Source organism: Scophthalmus maximus, chromosome 15, assembly GCF_022379125.1.
Source record: "Scophthalmus maximus strain ysfricsl-2021 chromosome 15, ASM2237912v1, whole genome shotgun sequence".
Classification (NCBI taxonomy): Eukaryota; Metazoa; Chordata; class Actinopteri; order Pleuronectiformes; family Scophthalmidae; genus Scophthalmus; species Scophthalmus maximus.
Window position 1 is genome coordinate 2,040,866 of NC_061529.1, and position 24,838 is coordinate 2,065,703.

General features: G+C 42.3%; 1 protein-coding gene and 1 long non-coding RNA gene across 8 annotated transcripts in view; one reads left to right on the forward strand and one right to left on the reverse strand.

Annotated features, from left to right (window-relative positions):
• Positions 1–24,838, reverse strand: part of klc1a (kinesin light chain 1a) — a 34,681-nt gene that overhangs the window by 9,179 nt on the left and 664 nt on the right. For 3 of the 7 annotated variants that reach the window (XM_035610137.2, XM_035610140.2, XM_035610143.2), the window contains exons 2-13: positions 18,127–18,394; positions 16,471–16,701; positions 15,142–15,220; positions 10,741–10,969; positions 9,165–9,252; positions 7,630–7,731; positions 6,976–7,149; positions 6,692–6,791; positions 6,295–6,347; positions 5,622–5,689; positions 5,360–5,468; positions 3,156–3,317 (exon numbers count right to left, since the gene is read on the reverse strand). In XM_035610137.2, the coding sequence (XP_035466030.2) occupies positions 3,156–3,317; positions 5,360–5,468; positions 5,622–5,689; positions 6,295–6,347; positions 6,692–6,791; positions 6,976–7,149; positions 7,630–7,731; positions 9,165–9,252; positions 10,741–10,969; positions 15,142–15,220; positions 16,471–16,701; positions 18,127–18,393 (1,662 nt within the window). In that variant the 5' untranslated portion in view covers position 18,394. Of the gene's footprint in view, positions 1–10; positions 750–3,155; positions 3,318–5,359; positions 5,469–5,621; positions 5,690–6,294; positions 6,348–6,691; positions 6,792–6,975; positions 7,150–7,629; positions 7,732–9,164; positions 9,253–10,740; positions 10,970–15,141; positions 15,221–16,470; positions 16,702–18,126; positions 18,395–20,130; positions 20,259–24,838 lie in introns of those variants that run through there. The other 4 variants (XM_035610139.2, XM_035610144.2, XM_035610138.2 and 1 more) reach the window with 3 other exon arrangements.
• Positions 21,203–24,832, forward strand: LOC118286046. Its single transcript, XR_004785301.2, has 3 exons — positions 21,203–21,248; positions 23,400–23,506; positions 23,884–24,832. It is a non-coding gene; the product is annotated as an uncharacterized LOC118286046 (long non-coding RNA).

Consider the following 24,838-nt stretch of genomic DNA (forward strand, 5'->3'; position numbering starts at 1 on the left):
GGAGCAGGAAGAGAAGAGAAGAGAAGAAAAGGCAGCGAGAGGAGAGACAGATTAAAACGAGCCGTTAAAGGAGGGAGGAAAGAAAAGAGAGTGATGAAGAGGGAGAGAAGACAGTGACAGAGGTTATCATCATCATCATCGTCAGGTTCCACAGATCAGACACAGTATTTCTCCGGCAGCTCGTTCGTCACTAATCCAACCAGATTAATTATGTGTCTTCTCCTTCTCTCATTTCTAGTTCATAATAAAACTACATATGTTTTCAATATGGAAGTTATTATGTGTCACTAATGGAAAACTGGTTCTGAAGGATGTTTTGGAAAAGTATGTTTTTGTTCAACCTCACTGGCATCAACTGCTGGATTATGATTATTAAATCAACCAACTTGAATTTCATTTTGATTTAAACATTGTAATCATATTAAATATATTATTTAATAGAAAATTATCTTTGGAAACATCTTAACAGTCAAACTGCATTTGGATCTTCCCGGCTCATCTTAAAAAAAAAAACCTACTTTTACAGAATTACTTTTATTGCGAAAGCCTGTAACTAGGCAATTTTGATGTTCCTTTTCTTTTATTGTGAAATCTTAAATGTTTTGTGTCTTTCTAATCCATATTTTCAAGCTGTTACTGTGTGTTTCATATCCTCTTCTTCAAATTTCTTAATAAAAAACAATCCCTTCATCTGCTGCAGTGTTACTTCACTTCACACTTCCTGCCACTGGGTGGAGCTGCTGCACAGTCTGACGTGATGGAGAGATACAGTGTCTGAGACATCATTAACACATTCACATGAAGAAGAAGTTAAACGCTGAGAGACAAAACACGGATGTGGAAGCAGGTCGGAGGCACATGAGAGCAGCCAGACGACGTCTGAATATCTGGTGTCAAACTTCATATCTTATATATTTTTTATAGTTTCACAAAGTACATTTATTTCTGTTGCTTGACTGTTAAGGAGCCACAGGACGATTAAAACTCGTTTCAGCGCTGGCGCCCATTAGAAGGTCCGTCTTTCCTCTCTGGCTGCTCTCATGCTAACGAGGCCAGCGAAGGGTTAAAAGGATTAAAAGGTTAAAAATATAAATTAATCTGACTTCACGTTTCTCAGTCAGCAGCTCGTCACACAGAGGAGAGACAGATACAGACATACATGACAAACATCAGTGTCCAGAGGACAGTGAAGGACAGAACAGCACAGTACAGAGCCCACGAGGAGTCAGACCAGTTAATTATCACGGGACAGATTTATGTTTATGTTTTCACTGCTGCCTTTGGGCGGAGCTCAAGTGGAAGTGATGTTTGACATGTCGCCTGACAGGTGAAGGAAAACGAAATCCACTGTCTTACTCTCCAGATATTATAATAATAATAATAATAATCTGATTACAGTCTGTAATGGAACACTGTAATAAACTGTGATAACTATACTTTTGTGTGTTGATTTAATATGTGGATTATTTCCCCATTTATGGTGGATTATTTTAAATTGATTATGCATAAATACTCATCTATATACAAGCACTAATCTACATATATAACCTAATAAATAATACAATTCCTGACTAAAAAAATCAATCATTCAATATAATTAATTTGAAATGAACTATCATGTATCACTTTAATCATATAGATTTTTTTTTTAATTGCATAATTAGTTCTTTTGATCTATGTTTACAGCATTGAAACACATTTTTGGGGGGGTTTCTGTATATTTATACTTTTCTTAAATCATATTTTTATCTACATTATCTTTATCCTGTTACCTCTTATCTTCTTTCTAAGATAAATTACAGGGTGATTTTCACGTTTAGTCTTCTTGTCGACTTTATGGTGACATAACAGCCATAAACTAATTTACAGATTCATCAAAGAATACCTAACAGTAAACTAAAAACATCTCTATCAAGACGGACTTCCAGCTCAAGCTCTTTCCACATGACACAGGCTGATCCTCCCGACATAAACAGGTCCAGAGATCAGCTGCACAGTGAATGTCGACGTCGAGAGTGTCTCACACCAAAAACCTCCCGAGAGGAGGAGGCTGCTGATTGGCTGTTCAGGGGGGAGCTATTGACTACTGTTGCTATGTGAGAGACTAGAGGCTGAGAAAGTGACTGCAGATGCTCTGACGTGTGGTTAGAGATGTGGCTCTGCAGCAGCAGAGGGAGTTACATGAGGGTGGTGACACTCAGAGTTAGTTTGGAAAAAACTCAACAGGAGAAGAGAGTGAGAGTTTTAATTAGTCCACAGTTCACGTGGAAAATGTAAAAAAAAAAACGCTACGACAGAAGTGGCAGAAGATTTAAGCTGAGTGAAGAGCATCAGCAGCTTCAGTCAGTGACAGTGAAGGAGGAGAAGAAGAAGAAGAAGAAGAAAAAGAAGAAGAAGTGAGACGCTACAGTGGAGGAGAGGAACTGCGACAGTCAATCAGCGTTATCAGTGTCGCACAGGACGGAACGCTCCTTTTACAATCACACCATTTACACTGCGACTTGTCTCCAGGGGAGAAATTCCTGATTAAAATAATGAAATTACAGGTGTAGAAACCGCCAGAGTGTGTGTTTCTTAACAGAAGCCACTGATGAAGCCTGAATATGGAAGTGAATCTGTCTCAGCAGAATTTCTGCTAGTGAATTTTTCCGCATTTAAATTATGTATGTGAAAAAAAATGTCTCTCTGAATTTAACACTTCACATTCGAAGCACAGATTTTATTTTGGCATAGAAATGATGTATCTGAATGTATTTTTTGCCTCTGAATTCAAAAATTCCAAGTTATGAAAATCATAACATATAAATTTGAGTTGCTCAAATTCGACAGGCTGTGTTAAAAATAAATCCAGATGTTAAATCCGGGACACCGGGGCTAAGCAATCGAGTTTGTGTGAACTCAAAACCAACATCCAGTCGATCCAATGTGGTGCGGGCGGAAAGATAATCACAGATTTCGACTTTCCGGATCAATAATTAACAAATGAAACCGTTATTAAAACACAAAGCGCAGCCTCGTCCCAATCAGAGTGACTCATGAAACAAGACTCAGGTTTACCAGCTCAGACTTAAAATCTCGTCACGTGGCTTCTGCTCAGAAAGACACCAGGCCGTGTGACTCTCGGTGCCGTGTCGAGGGCTGCGTACTGTACTCACCCCGTTCCACTCCACGCTCATACTCACTTCCTCGCCACCGTCCGGCCCGCTCTCGTACTTCACCGTGTCCGAGGTCAAGCTCTCGCGGCTCCGCTGCTTCTCGCGGGCCTCCGGCTCGCTCAGGACCTCGGCCACGCGCTGCTTGTGCACAGTGTCCAGACCCTGATGAGGACACACACACACACACACACACACACACACACACACACACACACACACACACACACACACACACACACACACACACACACACACACACACACACACACACACACACACACACACACACACACACACACACACACACACACACACACACACACACACAGGCAGCGATAAATGCAGAGTCAACTAATCCAATTGAAGCAGAAGCTGAGCACCTTCCCCACCTGCAGCTCGACACTGTGCAGTTGACAACAAGGACCAATTCATCCAATCCCATTAGAGCTGAACCTGCTGCTGCTGACACACACACACACACACACACACACACACACACACACACACACACACACACACACACACACACACACACACACACACACACACACACACACACACACACACACACACACACACACACACACACACACACACACACACACACACACACACACACACACACACACACTTTCTCTCGCTATATATCTGACACCAGCAGCAGGAAGTGACTCAGCAAAGTCAGATACAAAAAAGCAAAAACCAGGCAAAGCACAATCTTTTCCTTCAAGGCAACGAGTTCAAATAACAACAACACACACCCAGTCTAGAAAAACCTCGGCGGTTGCTGCTGCATGTGAAATCACTTCTTTGGTTCCACCCAGCTTCGTTTCTTGGGGACGTTTTAGATGAGGGCAGTTAGGTAACAGGAAATGAGGAAAGAGACAATTTGGGAATGTTCCACTTCATACGGCGGGGGCTTTTACTGCGTTTCAACTGCAGCTCGGAAGTCGGTGGTTATCGTTCCATTATAATCTCGGAACTCGGAATTACCGACCTCCGAGTCGTTCGTTGGTTCGTTCTTGTTGCAACTTCTTTTAGTTGTATAACCTTTCAAAATGAAGAATATATTTGTTTAAAAAACTATTAATCCCTAAACCTTGGAAACGTCAACGTGGGAACCTCTCCTCTTTCGCTTTTATGCCACATTCAAATATGTGAGGAAACGGAAATAATGGATATGAAAGTGTTCATTCGTGAGCTTCGCAGATGTTTGAAGGTGGATCTATTTCTGAGCCAGGAAGTGAATATGTTTCCCTAAATGATGAACTAGAAGCCGATATGCTTTCTGACCAGGTTTAATTTTCATATGAAGATTTTAAATTTGAAGCTAAAAAAGTGGAACTGGAGAATAAAAAAAAAAAATACATTTAAATATAGTATATAGAATATTTTTTTATGACGAGGCTTTACTTGCAGGTTAATTCTGTGGGGTTTGTGTTTAGGAACAAGTTGGTAAAGTCTTAATTAAATGTAGATACTATTACACCACAGAGCAGATGGTTTCCTTCGACCCCGTCAGATAATTAATTATTCAAGAAGGAAAAGAAAAAAAACACAGAGTAACTGTTCTGTTATCAGACTCTTAACACGTGTTAGTTACACACTCTCCATCTTATTGTTACAGACTATGATCAATATTTCTTAACGTCTAGTTAAGTTTACTAGGTAAATCTAGTTTTCATATCATGTGACATCATCCTCATACAAAAAGGTGCAGACACTTTCACACCATGAGACCAAGACACATTTTCTTTAATTTCACTTCCTCAGCAGCTGCAGTATGACGCAACCTCAAAATGCCGACCACAGCTTTTTCGACAAGAGGAACTATGTTTAAAATTTAATCACTAAAATGTATTTTTACTCTCTACAGCTGTAACTACTGTGGCACCATAGGAATCTTTAGTTTAAGTTTTTTATCCAGTATCGAGATACACGACAAAAGCCGCAGGGGCTTCACCCCTTCTCCTCTCCACAGGAAACCCTGTTAACCACGAGAGGCGGATCAAAGACTCTGCGGCATCGTGAGAGTGTTTCACCAGATTTTTGCACCAGAATTACACGTTTTCTCATCCGACTCATTCGATTTGAGTCTTTGGAAATCAGCGACCACGTCGTCTGCAGCTTATTTCTACGAGATCTAAAACCCCCGCAGCTGGAGATCCTGTGGCGTGAGTCACAATCATCCAGAGAGGCCACACCTGCTTTCTGGAACGCATGGCGGCTTCCTCCAGAGTCTCCGCCGCCTCGAACTTGCCCTGTCGCCTGTAGAGGGCGCCCAGGTTTTTCAGGGTGGTCGTCACCGTGGGGCTGCGGAGGAAAGGAAAGCAGAACGTCTCATCACGGAGAATCAGTACACTTGGGTTGTTTGTTTGAGGAACATCTTGCTGTAATGAAAGGCTCACTCATCATGCCCCATCGTCACTCAAACACGGAACCAAGCAATCGATGGAACAAACTGACCTGTCGACCTTACAGGCCTTGTACCAGCCTCCGTATTCTCCAAACGGTGAACCGTCCTTCTGCTTCCCCTGTGACAAAGACACTTGTGGTCAGGAACCAACATGCACTTACAGGAAAGTTCTGATCAAGTCTGGACAAGGAGACGTAGTTCACAGACCCAGGAAGTGAAACGATGAAGCCTTTTTAAATGGGTGGGAGCTGTTTTAACAACATCAAGGATGATATGTGAGTGGAGGGATTATAGTCGATTTGAACAACTCAACCCTTTAAAATGAGATGGAATAAACTCAGACCATCAACATCATCACCAGTGGATGATTATTACTGAGACTTAATCTGCTAATCCAGCTCTTTGAACAGTCAATCATTGCCTTTCCATCTTAAATAAGATCATAGATCTGTCAGAGTAGTTTAGCGCTGCTGTCAGGCTACTTAGAAATATTATATTTTTTTATTTGTGCCTGTGGCACAGACAATATTTTGTCCCACACAGAATCAGACTAATATTCAAATAGTCAGGTGACAGATTTTATCCGTTGTTTCGTGTGACTTGTTCTTCAAGTAATTACAATGTTTTGGGGACAACACCCTAAATTTTTTTAATCTAAAACTGTACAGGATGGAAACAGACGAGAAGCATTTCATAAATCTATCAACAGTAGCCAGCTCTCACCTTGCTTTGTTCCTCTCGCTCCTCAGCGTGCATCCAGATCGGTTTGTTCTCATCTGCAGGGAAATAAATCTGAATCATCAGACGACGACAACAACAACAAAAGAGAAACAGCCAAACAGCAGGAGAGAGGATAAGTTTTATAAAGTCAGTCCAGTTTCATTCTCAGCTGAAAAGTCATGTTTGTTTCTAGCTTTCCAAAACGATAACGGCAGCCAGAACTTATTAACCTTTACATTAGAAGAAGAGAACAGCAGGAAGCGTGGACATATGACTTTACTCTCAGTCTCTAGAGATAACAGGATGCTGACTGCAGTGTGTGTGTGTGTGTGTGTGTGTGTGTGTGTGTGTGTGTGTGTGTGTGTGTGTGTGTGTGTGTGTTTCTGTGTCCACATCGTACCGTCAACGGAGCCGAACTCCCTCTCGTGAGCGCGGGTGAGGATTTCTTTATAAAGAGTCTCAGCCTGCTTGAACTTGCCCTGCTTCAGGTAACAGGACGCCTGAGAACCACAACACAAACCAAACGTTGAGTCAGCGTGATTCCGAGAACGTGAGGACTTTCAAAGAGGAGAAGAAGAAGAAGAAAAAAAGAGCACTAAATGTTTTTTGGGGCTCGGTTTACAGAGTCATGACCCAGGAGGTCACGGTACCAACGCGACGGAACGCACTGCTCCTCCCTCTCACCAGGTTGTTCTTGGTCTTGGCCACGTTGGGGTCGTCGGGGCCCAGTTTGGTCTGGTAGATGTCCAGCGCCCTCATGTAGTAGTACTCCACCTCGTCGTACTTGCCCTGGTTCTGGCACAGCAGGGCCAGGTTGTTCAGCTGCTTGGCCACGTCCGGGTGGTCCTTCCCCAGCACCTGGGACGGAAGCAGGCAGAGAGGAGGAGGAGGAGGAGGGGGTTGAAACGACAGGGGCCACATCAAACGGCAGGAGCCATTTGGTTGACAGCTCGTATCCGGGGTGAGAAATGATCACCAGGCTGCCGCCAGGTGCTGGTTGATGTGTTCATGTAGCTGGAAAAGCTGGACGTTTTCAAAAGGTGGTGTATCTAATATGTACTATATACACGCTTGTGCACTATATGGTCTGTATTTCTTTTACCATATTTCAACCAGATATCCCTCGAGGTTCAAATGTGTCTCGTGTCGTCATTTAATATTTCCAGGAAGACAGAGACGTTTGTTTCATCTCTCGCCAGGTCACTTTGACCCTTTCACTGCTTCCACACTGAGCTCTACAAACTCCAACCTGCTTTCTGAACTAGCTTACTTTTGTTTCAAAGAAAATAATTATGATCGGTTGTGTACCTTTTTTGTGATTGATGACCTTTGACCCACCTTTTCTCTGATCTCCAGTGCTCTCTTGCACAGCGGCTCCGCCTCCTTGTACTTCCCTCTCTTCCCGTACAGGACGGCCAAGTTGTTGAGGGTGGCGGCGACCTGAAGGACACAACGACGACAACACATTTATTTATTTATTTTATTTCAAGCTTCAATCATCTCCACTCGTGCGCGTGTGCAACCGCAAAGACCCTGGTGAGCGAGTGAATTGATCAGGAGAAAGAGAAAAGTGCATGAAAAACGGTGGGTGATTGTGGAGGCGGGCTGTCATTTGATCCGACGAATCCCCCCGACGCGTGCACTCGGGAGGAAGGAGACTACCGAGGCGTCTGGAGGTCACCTCTGATCTCTGATTCAGACCAGGCTCTGGTGGCCATGTGGACCGAGTGGGAGGAAGAGAGGGAGGGAGGATGAAGAGGTGGAGAGCAGTGATCTATGTTAACGTGTTGTTGCTGAACAACCTAAAAGAAATCACTTGAATTATTTAGAGTAGTAACCAAGTACGACTAGAATGTGCCCACAGCAAAACCAGTTCACATTAACATGTTTTAAATACTTCACGCTAAGAGACTGATAGATTGTTCATTAAGAGGACGAACTGGATTCAAAGAGAGAAAGAAAACAAGACAAGTGAATCGAGATAAGATCTCTGCTGAATGAAAAAATCACTCGGGGGAGAAAAAAATCACGTCCTTGTGGAAAAGAGAGATCGGGGCCTGGTGGCGGTTTGAGAAGATGGAGGATGGAGGCGGGAGGGGAGGAATGTGGGAGGGGCTAACCTCAGCTTGACAAAGTGCGGTGTGATGTCGGTCCAGACAGTGAGGACACAAGCCTGCTGGGGTTAACACAGTTAGTGTGCTTACAGTCAGTCACACTGACCAACAGAGGTTATATATTATATATATATGAAATACTCTGTGTTCGCTCCGATCATCATCACAGTCATGGACAAATACATTAGCAACGTGTGACTGGGTTTGGAAGAGGTGTAATAAAAAAAATATTATAAAAGAAAATAATTATCTTAACTTTATTTCAAAAGGTTTTAAATGCTAACTATTTATTATTACAAATATTTTTGGTCTTTTCTTTTTCTTTTCTTGACTTGTATGTTGTGAGTTGATTAGAAAACTTTATTAATCCCGAATGAACGGTGAAAATTAAATCCACCTTCAGTTGGAGTTTAACAAAACGGAAGAATTACTGTACATGAAGCATCCACTTTAAACTGCACAAAACTTTTCAGAAAGTATTTTTTCACTGCATAATTTTACATAAAAATGTGTCATAATTGTGACCAGGATATTCAGTTTCTTCTAATAGATAGCACACAGATATGACGGTGATATTAAATCTTCTCATCCAAGTCTTAAAAATACGATATTTTTATGTCGTCATACACATGGATTATGGCAATTATGCCGAACCGAGATGCCGAATAAAAACCTCTGTGATTTAGATGAAACTGTCATGTCACAAACAAAGAGTAAATGTGAACGGGTTTGGTGCGACGCAGAGAGAGAAGCACTCACAGCCGGATGGTCTCGGCCCAGAGTCTTCTCCCTGATGGCCAGAGCGTCGTTCAGCAGGTTCGCCGCCTCCTTGTATTTGTTCTGATCCCTGACAAGACGGAAGCAAACGAACCAGAGTCAAGACACAGACACAAAGAGGAGAAACATAAACCATGCGGACAATTTCCTTCTAACAGCCCATTATGCTTCAGGTGACGTGGTCGGAATAGCTCTGCGGAGGTTTTTCCCACGAGTCAGTGCGACGTCGACAACGAGTCAACCCGAGTCTGTCGCTTCCTTCAGGGCGACCAAATCAAAAAGCATGGGCGGACTATTCAATGGATAAGATTTGTAGAGGCGAAAAAAAAAAAAAAAGGGCAGCAACCCTGGAAAATTCTTGTGTCATTCTTTTGTTCTTCTATCAGTTGCCGGGGGGAAATTAACCCTCGCCCCGGCTCTGCTACTGTTCCTGTAAATCTTTGGTTGTTGTTTGCCAATGTTCCGCTTCAGACGGAGAAAGGGCATCCAGCTCTCATTTGGAGACAAAAAGACGACATGCCATGTCCAATTACTGCTTCGTTCTTTCCATTTTTGTAGGTAGCTGAAGTTATTTCAAACTGTGCCACGAAGCAACAATGTTACAAACATTCTTCTCGTCGATATGTAACCAAACAATGCCACTTGCAAACACTCAGTATTCACTGAGAAGCTCCGAGTCCATTCTGAAAGCTGAGAGCGGCTTGTAAAATAAAACAGTGAGAGTGGGCGGCGACTTACGAGGATTTACAAGCTAGTGAAGGCGCCAAGAGTGAGATCTAAGAGAAAGAAGCGCTTACGGGAAATGTTATATTTAGTCCTCACATTGACAACACTTGTAAAAATGTTTAATATTACAGTCACGTTGATGGATGCACTGCAATTGTTCGGCCGAAAGAAAAGAAGAGAATTGTTTTCACCAAGCAATGTTTTTAATGACGCGCAAATAAAAGTTATTTTATTTATTTTTTGTTTCATTTTAAGTTATATTGTGGTTTGTTGATATAATGTCTGATGGAATGTTAAAAAAATGTTTAGTGTGACATTTTTTTTTTTTTTTAAAGCACATTTAGGCTCTTTAATTCATGCAATGGCAAAATAAATGGAAGAAAAAAAGAATAAATAAACGTGTTTGGTTTCATTATTTCTGGGTTCGGCCGACAATTTTTAGTGACCCAGATTCTGGAAATATACATCAGGGCTGTTATATTTTTCACAGTAATCTAAAACCCCAAACCAGCAGATAAAGATACGTTTCGAAAATGATCTCCTTCAAAATGAAATAAAAAAAGATTGACTTTATTGTCATTTTAGTTTACAAAATACAAAAAAAAGTAATAGTGCTACTTCTGGTTGGGGCATGACATTTAAAATAATAAAAGTTAAAAAGACACTGTTAAAAAAAGAAGAAGAAAACAAATAGCCAAAGAGCCTTTGTCAGTTTATCAACATATAATCAGAATATTCTATACATTGTCTTACTGTCTTTACCTCTCCGATTATTTCAACAGTAATATGAGCCCTTTCATCACTCTGGCAGGTGACTGCCTGAGAGACTGACCTGTAAACGAGGGCGAGGATGTTGAGCATGGTGGCCACGTCGGGGTGGTCGTGTCCAGAGGTCTTCTCCAGGTCCTCCAGGGCCTGTTTGCAGAGCGGCACGGCCACCTCGTACCGGCCCTGGGAGGCGTACTGGATCACCAGGTTGTGGAGGGTCCTCAGGCGGGCCGGGATCTCGTAGCCCCCCTGCTGGGCGGCCGCCGCCGCGGCGCTGCCGTGGGCCGGCTGCACTGGAGACGCAGAGAGGGGGAAATGGAAGAGGGAGAAAGGATTAGACATCAGTCTGCTGCCGAACCTTATTATCACATATCACATATAACATCGAACCACTGAGAGGCTGCAGATTAATAATGTTTGGTATTTTGTGCCTTAAAAATGTATTTTTGTTGTTCGACTAACAGATTCATTTATCTGTACTGTATAAGGTTTTCCAGTATAATTGTCATTCCGTGTGATTTCCTGTAACACTTTGTAGTTTTACCACAACAAACACACACGAGCAGATGATTCTCTCATAAACAAAGTCCTCATTCTACCACAGAAACTGGTTTGTGTGTGTCACGTTTGACAGGCGGGGTCAGGAGGTCATGACGGGAATGTCTCCCATGACGAGCCTCACGTCTGTAAGTGTGTGCGTGTGTGTCGGTGTGTGTGTGTGTGCGTGTGCGTGTGTGTGCGTGTGTGCACGTGACCAAGCGGTCCGGAAACCCCCTGATTGGGTTTCTTATTATAGAAGGAAGGCAACTCTATATTATATCTATATTTATATGTATTCTTCCTCATTGTTTTTGTCTCAAACCTCACTTACAATCACCACAAGGTCATTTCCAAAGTGCGGCTGTAAACAAGTCTCTATTTTTACTGGTATTTTAAAAAATAAATTTGAAATACTGTTTATCTGTCGTGTACTGTAAAAGCTTCCGAACCTTCGAGGACCCAAGCGGCGTACATTTATTTAAAATGTATGATTAAACGTTTATCTGCAACAAAGGCCCAGTTTGGCTTCACAACTATAATGTATTTCAGTATAAAAACATTAAATATATATGTATATATATATATATACATATATATACACATATAAAAAAAATCTTACTAGATAATCTTTCAAGCCTTATTTTACTTTACACTTGCATTATTTTAATAACTAAAAAGGTGAAATCATTCTTACAGCCCTTTAATCAGTATCCAGTATTGACCTCTAAATTGACTTTCATTGAGATCTATGCTGTTGGAAGGCAATTTTCATGCCCCTCCCCCCAATTCTCCAACCCCGTTCCTCTCTCTCAGCTATAAGCTAATAAACCCCATCTCCTGTCCAGTCATAACTCATTTAGCAGAGTCTCCAACACCACCACCAAAAAAAACAGATGAAGCCAGATTTCCATCTAAAACATGAAGAAGAAATGAAAAATGTGGTCCCTCTAATTTGCTCCGACCTGCACTGAAACCCTGATGTGGTCCAAAAACACAGAGAAGTCTGGATCACACGCTGAAATTACACCCACCACCAAACTCTGTGAGGAGGGGAAACACTAACGGCCACATCCTGAAGTTTGCACATTGAAAAGAAAGAAAAGAAAAATCCGTCTTTTTCATTAGAGCAGAAACACAAAACCCTTTGATGCTAAAAAAAAAAAAAAAAGGAATTTCATTTCTTCAGTTGCATGTCAGGGGCGACTGCCTGAGGAGGAACATCTGACCTAAAATGTGCTGCAAATATGAAGCTGATAATATTGTTCATAGATCTCGTGATATTCTGTGTTTTTATTTGTAATGGTAAAATGGATGCAGTTGGAATCAGGAAGACTACACAGATCAACAAGTGGTCAGTGCATGGTGACCGACACAGATGTTTTTGGGCCGATGCCGATATCGATATGTACAAGATTCCTGATACATCGGCGGTGAAAAAATCAGCCGGTACATATATGTATATATATATATATATATATTTTCTATCAATGATTCCTAAGATGTTGTTATAAAACCTTTATGACAGAAATGTAATTGAGGCTTGATAGTTTAGTTTAACCATAAACTTTATCATAAATAACTATAAATTTAAAAAAATTACAAATACAACCAAATTGATAGAATTTGAATTAAGAAAATATACAATTATTTCACCTAAAACGTAAACATAAATGCACATTTAAAGGCTCATATCTGTTGGCCAATAAACAGAAATGTCCGTATCATTATTATTGTCTACAAATCTGATGGAAACAGATCAGAGTCGCTGATGCGGTAGTTTGTCTTTGGCTCTGACCTGTAAACCCACTGGTTCCTACTGGCGGCGGGAATCTTTAAAATCAGGTCACAAACTTTTTTCAAAATTCTCATCCTTAGAAAAACGAAACAGAAATGGGTGTGTGTGTTTCGTGGTAATGACCGTGTCGGTGTAGCGTAGCTCTATAAGGCAAAAACAATACATATTTAGAAACACAAACAAACACTGTACTTATCAGTAGGATAAAGATTCATTGTTGGTTTGATCTTTTTGTGGGATTCGCTGCTAATAAGAAAAAATATAGAGCAATGCCAGAAAAAGTTTCACATTTTCAATTTCATTTTGAACTGAACCGTAACGATTCTACCAACCACAAGGCTCAAGTTACACTCTTACAATCTAATTGACTGGACCTCAGAAAATATCAATACAGATATAATGAGAATTAAATGATTAAATTTTACGACTCTTATCAAACGTTTTCTGCATGGTGAATTTCCAGCAGGTAGGTTTCAGTTTGACAAAGAAAGAAGGAGGCTCGGCGTGTGAACCAGTTAATTTCAAATTGACTGACAAACTGGTGCTTGGAGCCAAATGGAAATCACCTTAGTGCAAAAACAAATTTTATTTTTAAAGGGTTTTAAACAACGCTTCCAATGGCAAGTTTGAGGACAAACTGGAGACCAGAAGCGTCTTGGTCTCTTCCGTCAAACGTCCCAAACAAACCCAAGGTAACTGAAGTTATAATCCTTCAGACATTCATAAAGCTAATCAGAATTGTCTGTGCTGTCTCCTTTTGACTACAGATTAATGTTTAGATTTGAAGCTTTTCGTTCAAATCCAAAGCTAAAAACAAATCGGGCGACGACATCACCACTGACGTCAAACATTACTTCAGCCACACAGAAAGAAAATCACTCCTCGTGGTTTATAACCCCAGTGTGATTGGGAGTGTTTGTTTTTTCTCTCCCTCCATTTGGCCTCGGTCCAGGCTGAAGCAGGTCCTGACAAATGGAGCTTTACAGCCAACGCAGCTTTACTGTCCGACTTATTGAAAGACCCCTCATCAAACATCAGGCAGGACGGGAGGAGGAGGAGGAGGAGGAGGGGGACGCTCTGAGGGCGACCACCGACTGGGCGATGATGGTAGAACGATTGGAACTTATTCCCAAAGGCGGTCATCAATTTTACAGCAGTGACATTTTTGAAAAATTGCTGCTGGCATCAGAATAAAAAAAAAATCATGAGTCACAAACTTCCACCAGAAATATTAATGCTGTTGAAGTGGAAATAGACAACTTTTTGGCCCTCAAACTTGTCATTATGATGATAAAACTGATTGCACAGTTTAACGGTGATAGAAAAATGACACCATCCACACTTATATTGGTCCTTTATGAGTCTTGATGGCCACTGGGACGCAGTTTTGACAGAAAAATGTTGATGCGATATACGGCACAAAGGAACTTCGTCACCCGTTACGTGACCAAATCAAGGGACGATAGGGATAGGTACCTGAGATCGAAGAGATCGAACAAGAGTGAACCTCTGACGGACATTCGCTCCGTACAGAGAAGCTCCGAGACTTGAGAGGCTTCAAAACACGACATGCTGTGTGTTTTCTTTCTACTAGATCAGTAAGTGACACACAACCAGGTACTTATTAATACAACCAGACGTTTACCTTCCAGGTTATTTGTTCAAATTGGGTTTTTTTTACGGTTGTTTTCTGCTTTGGACAGTAGCCAGGCCGCTGGCGTTGAGTTAGCCATGATGCTAACGCTGCCACTATTAATGCTAGGAGCCTGGAAACGAAGGAGGAGCTTCAGTGAACAAACTTCTTTCTTCTTCGTCCCTTATCTCCAAAGTGGCGCTGACGACTTTCTCAGGAGCTCGGAGAAAAAAAGTACCTGCCTCCTTATTGGCGTCTCTACGACAGCGACCAAACAGTGATACCGCATTGAACCACTAGGGGGCACCAAAGTAAGTGTACTTTATATATTATATTTTCAGAAATGTTCCGTTTGTTTCTATAGGGGCTTAATCTTGGTTTCACGAGACCAGGAACTATATTTCATATACATACATAAACCTGTATCCAGGTTTGAAAAAGCCCAAGAGTCCGTCAGAGTTGATGTAAGAAGACAACGACATTGGTGGAACACTTACTGCCTGGGGCTTGGTCGTCGTGGTCGTCGGGGAAGAGATCATCCAGAGTCTCTTTGCTGGAGTCCGAGTCCTTCTCCTCCTGAGTGACGGACGGAGTGAAAGAGAAGGAGGAGGACGAGGACAAAGATAGAAGTTAATGACGTGAACTGAATTTTTTCTAAATCCACAAAAAGAACATTTCTAACATCTCTGCTGATTCACTTAATACATTCGAAAGCGCTTGCAATACTTGCAATCGTTTATAATGACAGTGTTCGTTTGTGTCTGCTGCAGCTGATAAGACGCTCAGGGAGTCGATTTTGTTTCGATAAAGCCTGAAAATCGAAGGAAATCAGTGCGAGACAAAGTGCAGCAGCAGGAAAGAAGAGTCTTTCAAAGAAATGGCAGTTTCATAACTAAACAAAGCTGAGCTCATTCAGATACTTGACATCATCATGAGATCATCAAACAGAAAAAGAGGCTGATGACGCCCAGTCACAGTTCTAATCAGTTAAGCACTGAAACAATCAATTATCCTCTTTTTTGTTTTTTTGCACCCAATTCTTTGAATTATTACAGATAAGATACAGGATTCTTTTTCGAATTAGCTTCTTCAAAATGGAAAATCGGGGCATTTATAAACATTTTTGCCATTTTCTCAAGAACCGCTGCGCTTCTCTGGATGATTTTCTCGCAATCTATGTGGTTTGATTAAATTTGACATTTTTCTTTTATCATGATTGTTGTGAAGCCTTTGCAGACGTTTGTTCTCCCCCGAGTACTTTCTAGATTGAGCTGATTACAACTACAAACTGAAAGTTTCTCTACCGCTTTTGACCAATGACCAATCACAACACATCTACAACAATCCCTTGACGTAGCCACGCCTATAGGTGGTGATAAACCACATGTTGTAATGATAACTTTACATACTTCACACTCTGAAACATGGCCGCTGCTGCAGACAGTCATGGTTTATTTGTCCCAGATAAAAGATAAGTATGACAATTTTTTCCAAGAATCTTTATAGTTCCCTCTGGTTATAATCTTCTTCTTGTACTATATTATATTATATTGATGTTTTGGTGGTAAACTGTCTCCGTGATAAGAATTAACTCATTTATGTAAAATGTGGATTTCTGTGGCTCACTGGAGCAAAACCAGATCTTTACGATGCTGAAAAACAAACTGGATCCGTCGCTTCATGGCCGACACGCTATCCATCTCTGTGCCGACTCATCTATACGCCATAGTAACGTTTCTTTCTCTTGCACTCCGTCTCCAGCACTCAGACGTTTGGTCAAACATATCAAACACGAGTGGATGACAACACAATCTGAGGACACTCACGGTGGGCGAGAGGTCCTCGTCGTATTTCTTCAGCTGGTTCATGAACTCCAGGTGCTTCTTCTCCTCCTCCAGCTGGGCCACGCTCTGCTCGCTCTTCTGCAGCTTCTGCTGCGTGCCGGCCAGCTCGTCCCGCAGCCACTGGTTCTCCTGGCAGAGCCGGCGCACCTGCGCCCGCAGCTTCTGCTTCTCCGACTCCACCGAGCTCAGGTGGCTCGACAGCGCCATCATCACCTGGAGGAGGAGGAGCGGGTTTCTTTAAAAAGGCCACGTTGAAAAAACAACTCGTACCAAAAGTGTTCAAAGCCTGTGATATCTCAAGATGTGTAATTATCATAATACCAGAATATTTGATGGAGGAAGGAAACAGACTAACTGCGTTTGTAATAAGGAACAAATCACTCTAACATCTTATTACAAAGAGATTCATGACAGAGTCAGTGGTAAAAGAGTGTAGACTTTAAATATGTGTGTACTAAATGTTACTGTGAGGCACTTTGACTAAAAGCTTCCACCCAGCAGCAGCATGTGGTCGAAGGTAAGAGGCTGTAATTAGAGAGAGAGAGTTTGAGGCATGAGGGGCGTCGGAGCAGGAAGAAAAATATGCAGAAAAATATCAATCACACTGCACTTCACCGTGAGTGTAAGCAAAAAAACCAAAACTGGAAGTAGATATCAGAATCTGCAGAGTAATGCATCTACTTTAGGGGCTGAAGCCTCGTCAATGACTCATCGTCACGGGCAAGTTTGACAAAACCATTTGGTAGTTTTTAAAGTTTCTCAGCAAATATGAATTTTTATTTTGTATGTGTGAGCTGTAAAAGATTCAGACTTTCTTTTTCTTTCTTTCTTTCTTCCACCTTTAGGAAACGAGTCTTTGGAAAACACGAAAGCTGTAATGGTTGAAAAACTTAATTCAAACGCAAAAATAGTAATAATATGTGAAATATTCTCTGAATCTAGATTCTCACAGATGAGACGAGTTACTGCTTTTCTCTGTCGTAAACTAAATACTTCAGATATTTTGTACTTTGGGTTACAAAAAAATGAATAAACGATCAATAACAAAAGAATTATCAGATCAATCAACGATGGAAACAGTCGTGAGTTGTGGCCTTAGAAAACAGATTTTATCGTATGTATTCAAAATAATATTTAAAGGTGTTTGAACCTATAAGATGAACTCAGCAACTCTTCACTGGAATCTGTTGTGAACACTTTGTTCTCTTCCTCTTTGTTCCCGTCTGTTATTATAAGTGTCCCAACAGCATCGGTCCACACCGGCGGCATTTCTCACAGTCTTTGAACGCACGGAGCAGATGTGTGCGTCTATCGTGTGCGTCTGTGACGAGACCTGTAACCACTCCACTGGAGCTGGAGAGTATTCTACACCCACTGAGACGTATGATATTAATTAGCCATGTGACCGTTTAATGTCTGGTATGAGTTTGAGCGAACAGTGAGTGATGAATCATCCAAAAAAAATGTATTTTGGACATGTATCAATGAAACACCTGTGGTTTTCTGACTTATTCCCCCAATGTCATTTTTTAAGAGGAGAAAGAAACAACCAGTGTTTGAACAGTCCTGATAAAAGTACAAATTTAAAAAAAAAACAAAAAAACGACATTCCAGTCGATTGAGTTTCCGACACGTTACCTGCGCCTCGCTCAGCCCGAGCTCCAGCATCTCCAGCGACTTGCGGATCATGTGCGACTTCTCCTCCACCAGCACGCCCTCCTCGTCCTGCTTCAGGCAGCGCAGCGTGCCCAGCAGGCCCTCCAGGATGGAGTGGTGCTCCTGCTTCAGGGCGTCCAGCCCCTGGATCACCTGCTTGGTCCGGGAGATGATCTCGTCCTGGGACAGCTTCTCCCCGGGGTCCTCCTCCTCCTTCACGCACACCATGGTGGACATGTCCTCACGCATCCTGCAGGGAAAAAGGAAATGTTTGAGCGTCACTATCAATCACTTTCACAGATGATTCAGGAATTGAATGACAACAGTGTATGACTTTACATAACACAAAACTCTGACAACATGAGGCTGTATTAAGTATTCTAAAAGTTAGATTTAGAAAAGAAACAAGGAAACCAAAAAGAAAATATCGAGCATCACTATCAATTAATTTCGCAGATAATTCAGAAATGTTATGACAACATTGTATGAATTTACATAACACAGTAAAAAAAAAAAGAGTATGAAATCAATTTGACTCGACTGTACTCAGAAAACCTCAGGCTGTAATAATTCTAAAAAATGTAATCAAAATTTTGAAAAACGAAACAAGGGAACAAAAAGCAGCTCGTCGTCTTCTAAAGGTCGAACTTGTGCAGAAAATCAGCCTCCGCTCGTCTTACGGTTGTTTAGTCCTGATGGAAATGTCAAAAAATATAAATATATATTCTGCTCAAAGCTTGAATCGGGGTAAAGCATTTTCCACTGTAACATCTATAAAGAGGTCAGAGAGCGGAAAAGGGGGAAAGTTCCCTCCACGGAGTTACAGACTGTGACTCATTGATTAACGTAGAAAAATAACATTAATGAGCAAATACACACAACAACTATCAGATGTTTCACCCCCAGTTGAAATCACCAGACCGTCTCTTGTCAACAGGTGTTTACACGTCCCTTCTCGATTCTAACGCAGCTGACGCCGGTGAGAATAAATCACAGGACTTAATAAAATGAAAGGTGAGGCCTCGTGTTTGTGACTGGACAGTTCCTATGAAATATGAAATACTCCTGCTCTTTCCTCCACAACTCAAGGTGCCTTTGCAGCAGCAGCAGCAGAATGTCGCAGCAAAACAAAACGAGGATTCATCGCTTAAGATGCTTTGAGAAAAAAACGGGGACTTTGACTCAGCTGTGATGAAAAAAGCTTCAAACAAAACGTCTGAATCTGCCGACGGATCAAATCCACATCTGAGGCTTGTGAGCTCGAAGACGCCCTGAACGCTGCTGCGCACAGCAAACCCCGACGAGACAATGTTTTTATATTGTAATAATGACATTCCGCGATGAAGTCATCATGATGTCATTCAAGCCATAAGATGACGAATGACTGGTCAAACTAAATGGGACAAAGTAAGACACGAGGCTTTGACAAAAGAATCCTGTAGAATATGCAGGATTAGTTGGACAGACTTTTGAACATTAATCCTCCAAAGCAGTTTCCAACCCTAAACATTAATATTCATGGTTGTAACATCTCCCATAATCATCGGCGCATAATCAGATCTTGAATCAGCCTTGGTGATTAGGGAAAAAAACCCTAGTTATTATTATTGTATAATTATATAGTATGATATTAAAATGCAACTATTAGCAAATCACTATCTGTTCACTGTCTTTCAACACACTCGCTCCTTCCCACTCCATCCGGACTTTCATCACACGCACGCACGCACGCACGCACACGCGCGCACACACACACACACACACACACACACACACACACACACACACACGTAAGAGGATTATGACTGAGCGCTTTGGCAGCACTTGCAGTGAGCTGCCTAATAAATCTCGCACCACACCGAAGCTGCAAACCGTCTCTGAATAACTGAATAATAATAAATACAGAAACACCGACTGAACTCATGCCTCACTTCACGTCTGTGAGAAACAGAAGTCTTAACTACCCCCTGATGTTTCAGTGCCCACCTCAGTGAAAACAGCTGCGATGGTGAAGACGGCCGACGGAACGTCCTCACATTTCACAGCTCAGTTCTCGAGTGTGGAGGAAAGGAACAAAACAATAATCTGAAGGTGTCTCTGAGCGGACGAGGCAGACGGAGGAAAAGGCTGCAGCCCTGGTCGCTCCTTCCATGTGACTCGGCAACCGGCCCCGCAGCCAATCAGCTGACGGCAGCAGAGCAGGAAGCCGATGCATTGGTGAGCAGGAAGAAAACAGCAGCTCCAGGTGAGCGGGACCTTGTGCAGCTGAAACTAACTGATGTTTTACATGTGAGCTTGCGACCAACGATTATTTTAACGATCAATCAAGTGGACAATTATTTTCAAATATCTATAAAATGTCCAAGGTGTGGTCTTAACCAGTTTAGGGACGCAACTAACGATTATCTTTATTATCGATTAATCTGTCGATTAGTTTCTGGCTTAATCGATTAGTTTGGTCCATAAAATGTCATAAAAAAATGATGAAAAATAACAATCGTGTTTCCCAAACCTCCAGATTATGTTTTGTTTTGTCCACACATCAAAGATATTCAGTTCACTGTCACAGAGGAGCAAAGAAACCAGAAAATATTCACATTTAAGAAGCTGTAATCAGAGAATTTGGACTATTTTTCTCCATAAAAACTACTTGAAACGATTAATCGAGCAACTAAATTTCATATTATATAACACAGAACAGATTGGCTGCTTCAGAAGTCAAAGAGGTTTGTGAAATTCCAATAACACCAGCGTTTCCTTCACGTCCTTTCAGCAGTCAGTCCCTCACTGTGTTAAAAGCTTAAAGACTGAAAGGGAAAAAAAGATGTATCAAAATAAAAGCTGCTTTTACACTGAAAAACCTGTAAAATTTGATTTTTAACGCTGTTGAGTCTGGGCATCAATCCGGAGTGAGAACTCTTTACCCCAACAACACAGAGCAAAGGTCGTTTCTTAACCAGTGGAAACATCTGCAAAGAACAAGTACATTATGCAGAAGTGAAAGAGAGAGTAGAGCGTCTCTTCCTGCTCTGATCCTACAGGCTTTTATTTCTGGCATCAGATGAGTCTCGGTGCACAATAAGCACCGCGGGGGAATACGCAGAGTAAGAAAAACAATTTTTATGATGTTAACTTTTGAAATGTAAATGGCTGGCTCGAAGCCGAGCGCCCGGGGGGACGCTGCTGCTGCTGCTGCTGCTGCTGCTGCTGCTCTTCATATAAACGGGTTTAGGCGATGGGGAAGGGCTGAAGACAAATGTGGTGGTGGGTCGGGTACAGATGAGGGAGGGGGAGGAGGCTGGGTGGGTTGTGTTTGGGACCAATGAAGAAGAGGGAACACTCAGTGCCTCAGAGGCTCTTTGCATGAGGATGGAGCCGGCGTCATGGACGAGCAGCACAGAGAAGAACAATCTCAGTCAGCGATGTGTCGGCTGATCGTCATTAGATGATGAGGCGACGAGGTCTGACGGACACTTCGAGCCTCTTCCGAGTAAAATTCAGTGACTGCAACATTCTCACAGACGTGCGTTTGTTTGGATATTGATGATCCAAATGACTCAACACTTGTTCCACCAGTATCCCGTCAAGGGAAATCGTAGCATCTGCAGCTCAACAGCTCTGCTTCTCACACAGAAGTGTGGGTTGGTCCTGGTATAAATAGCTCAGAGGACTGGGTTGGGTAGGTAACAACAACCAGCTACAGTGAGACGTCGTCCACCCAGGGTGAATACAAAGGAGAGCACAACACAACACAACACAACGTTACTGCCCAGTTCCAACTGGTTTTTTTAGAAAAGTTTAGCACAGAAATCAGAACCGGAGCCAAATAAAATGAAACCTTCGGACTCACACTGGAAACCTTGTCTTGTTAAGGTATTAAAGGAGACATACGCTCATATTCAGGTTCATAATGTTATTATTAGGTTCCTGCAGCTCCTCTTTCACAGCCTCTCGTCTAAAACACTTGGTTTTTAGCTCCTGTCTCTTTAAAGCCCCTCCCGATGAAGCCCAGTCTGCTCTGATTGGTCAACCGCTTCTACTGCGTGTAGGAAGTTCTTTCGCGCTCCCTTCACCAGGCTTTTTTTTGTGGACGTGTCAGACTAGCTTCATACCCTTCCGTAAAATGGTGATGTCACGATGTTACGCAAGTGTCGTCCGGACGACTGGCGAGGCTATAACACAGTAGAGGAAAAGGGAAAAAACTGAAAAAGCAGAATATGTCTCCTTTAATTGATGGATTGTATTAGTCTGAGCATATTAATGATATAACATGAACTTTATGAGATATGTTATTCTGATATTAGGGTTGTCTTTATAATAGCTGGCCATGGACAAGCAGATGAATATAACCTTTTATGCTAACTGTGGCTACATTAACACTTTTTTTTGATTCTGTTGATCAATAAGCGTCGTTATTGACCAATAGAAAACAAGGACGGAAAAAGCTGTAAACTAAAAACTGACTTGTTATCGCTGCACTAAACCAGAGTCAACGGGGCTTTTCCCCTGAAAACTGCTGCAGGTCTGATAAAAATACATTTTTATAAATGGTATAATGCTAATCAGATGACAGTCTGTGGCTTTCTTCATTACAAGGAACATCTTTCACATAAAAGTAGTCATGTGATCCCTTGTTGAAATAAAAATACACAATAATTGCGTTATTACTATTTGTCACCTTCCACATGTTGCATCCCTTCCTGCAAAACACCATTGAGATGTTAATATGAAAGTGTCATGTGACGACATCGGACAAAGAGAAGGGTTAACAGACACATGTCACGAGACGTGTCACTGCCTTGCTACACTTCAGGAAACGACAAGTGTGCTCTGTGTGTATAATGGAACAGACTCGGCCAAATTCGGAGGGGTAACCCCCGCGCAGGAACACAACTGTCCACAACTTGGCAGGAGTGAATTTGCTGCAGCGTTCAAACTGTGTCATCTTCCTAAAAAGAGTCGCAGCCTCATTTCTGCTGAGCTCTCACATGATGACAAGAGCACCAGTGACTCTTTTGTTTTGATGTATTTCCGTGAGCGAGCCTCGAGGCAAATTTTTATCATCTCAGTCGCTGAGAGTTGTTTAATAAGATGATGTATCTGCAAAGGCAGCAGGTACGTACTTTCCTGCAGCCCCCCCCCCCTTCTGTGAATTATGTGTCTACAGTATGATGATAAATGCTCTCCCCAGCTGCGCTTTTTTGTCATTTTCCTGACAGTTAATCAGTTCACTGACTTGTGTCATCTCACAACAGCATCTACAAATCTACAGCCCCCCCGCAAACCACCGTAAAAGTTTTATCATCAAATCAACAACAAAAAGTGACAAGAAGATGGAAATGAAAGCCAACGTCTGTCTGAGGTGAGGTTTGTCTTTGAAACATCTATTTACACTAAAAGACATTTTAACATAGGCCAATTTATTGTTACTGGATTTTGAAAAACTCAAATATCCTTAATACTGCTCTCAAAAACCCAAGATTAACTGGGCTTTAATTCTATTAACAATGCAGGAATGACTCATATATATAATGGTTCTTCTCAGAAATGATGATTTCTTAATTTATCTGTGTCTTAGTAACTGAATTCTGTTTAATGGAGATGTCACCTTGGACTCTGGGAACAAGAAAATATTCACTGAGTTAGACAAATCAAGTGTACGCGAGTCATTTTTCCTCTCAGAAATTATGGTTTCTGCTCGTCCTTGTCTTACATGATTGTAAATTGAATATTTTCAAGGGTTCTGAGGTGTGTGACGGACAAAACGAGACATGAGAAGACCCCCAACCGCTCTTCACGTTTAACGGTATTTGGCAGATTCATCAATAATAGAGGAGAAATATTCGTTGGTTCTTCGTTTCTTATGTTAGGTGCCGTACAACACACTGACAACACGGGGTCCCGGGCGAGCGAATCCGCTGTTCCCCAGCAGAAGTAAGGACTCTGGAAGGTCGACCAACAAAACAACCTCTGGGATCTGTGGGCACAACAACAAGCGGTCCCCCCCGGGTGGAGGCAGGGGGGTGTTAGCCCGGGGAGGGGAGGTGGAGAGGTTGTCAGGAGATGTCCTTATCGGCTGGATTAAACATTGAATCCTGCAGGGAGGGAAGGGCAAACAAAAACAAAAGCGAAACAGTATTCCTGAGATGTCATCATATCATAGACACCGCTCGGTCCAGCTGTGAGACCCCCACACTGGGATCCACTGTCCCCCCCCCCCCGGTCCCCTGAAGCTGCCCCCCCTCTCAACACAGGGCATCTTTCACAGCCCTCCCTTTCGCTCTGAATACCAATGAAAAGGGGCTAAATCACACCATCACATGACAAGATTTCCACGTCCAGGACCGTCGGGCTGCTGCAGTGCAGGAAAACGAGTGCACCGTCCCCCTTCCCCACCGGGCGGTTGACGGGCGGTGATTTAGTCCGATCCCCACCAACCTCTTCCCGCCCCCGCTGCCTGCCATGATCTCGCTCACACAAACGGATTAACCTGCAGAACCAGTTGGCCGATGCACCTTCCTGTGTCACACACACACACACACACACACACACACACACACACACACGGACCTGAGCCACGATGCTAACTCGGCGCTAGCCGCTAGCACGATCGGACACTCCGATGAGGCGGCGGGCGGCTAATTCCCGGGAGCGAACGTAAACACAAACACGACATCAGAAAAAATGAAATCGG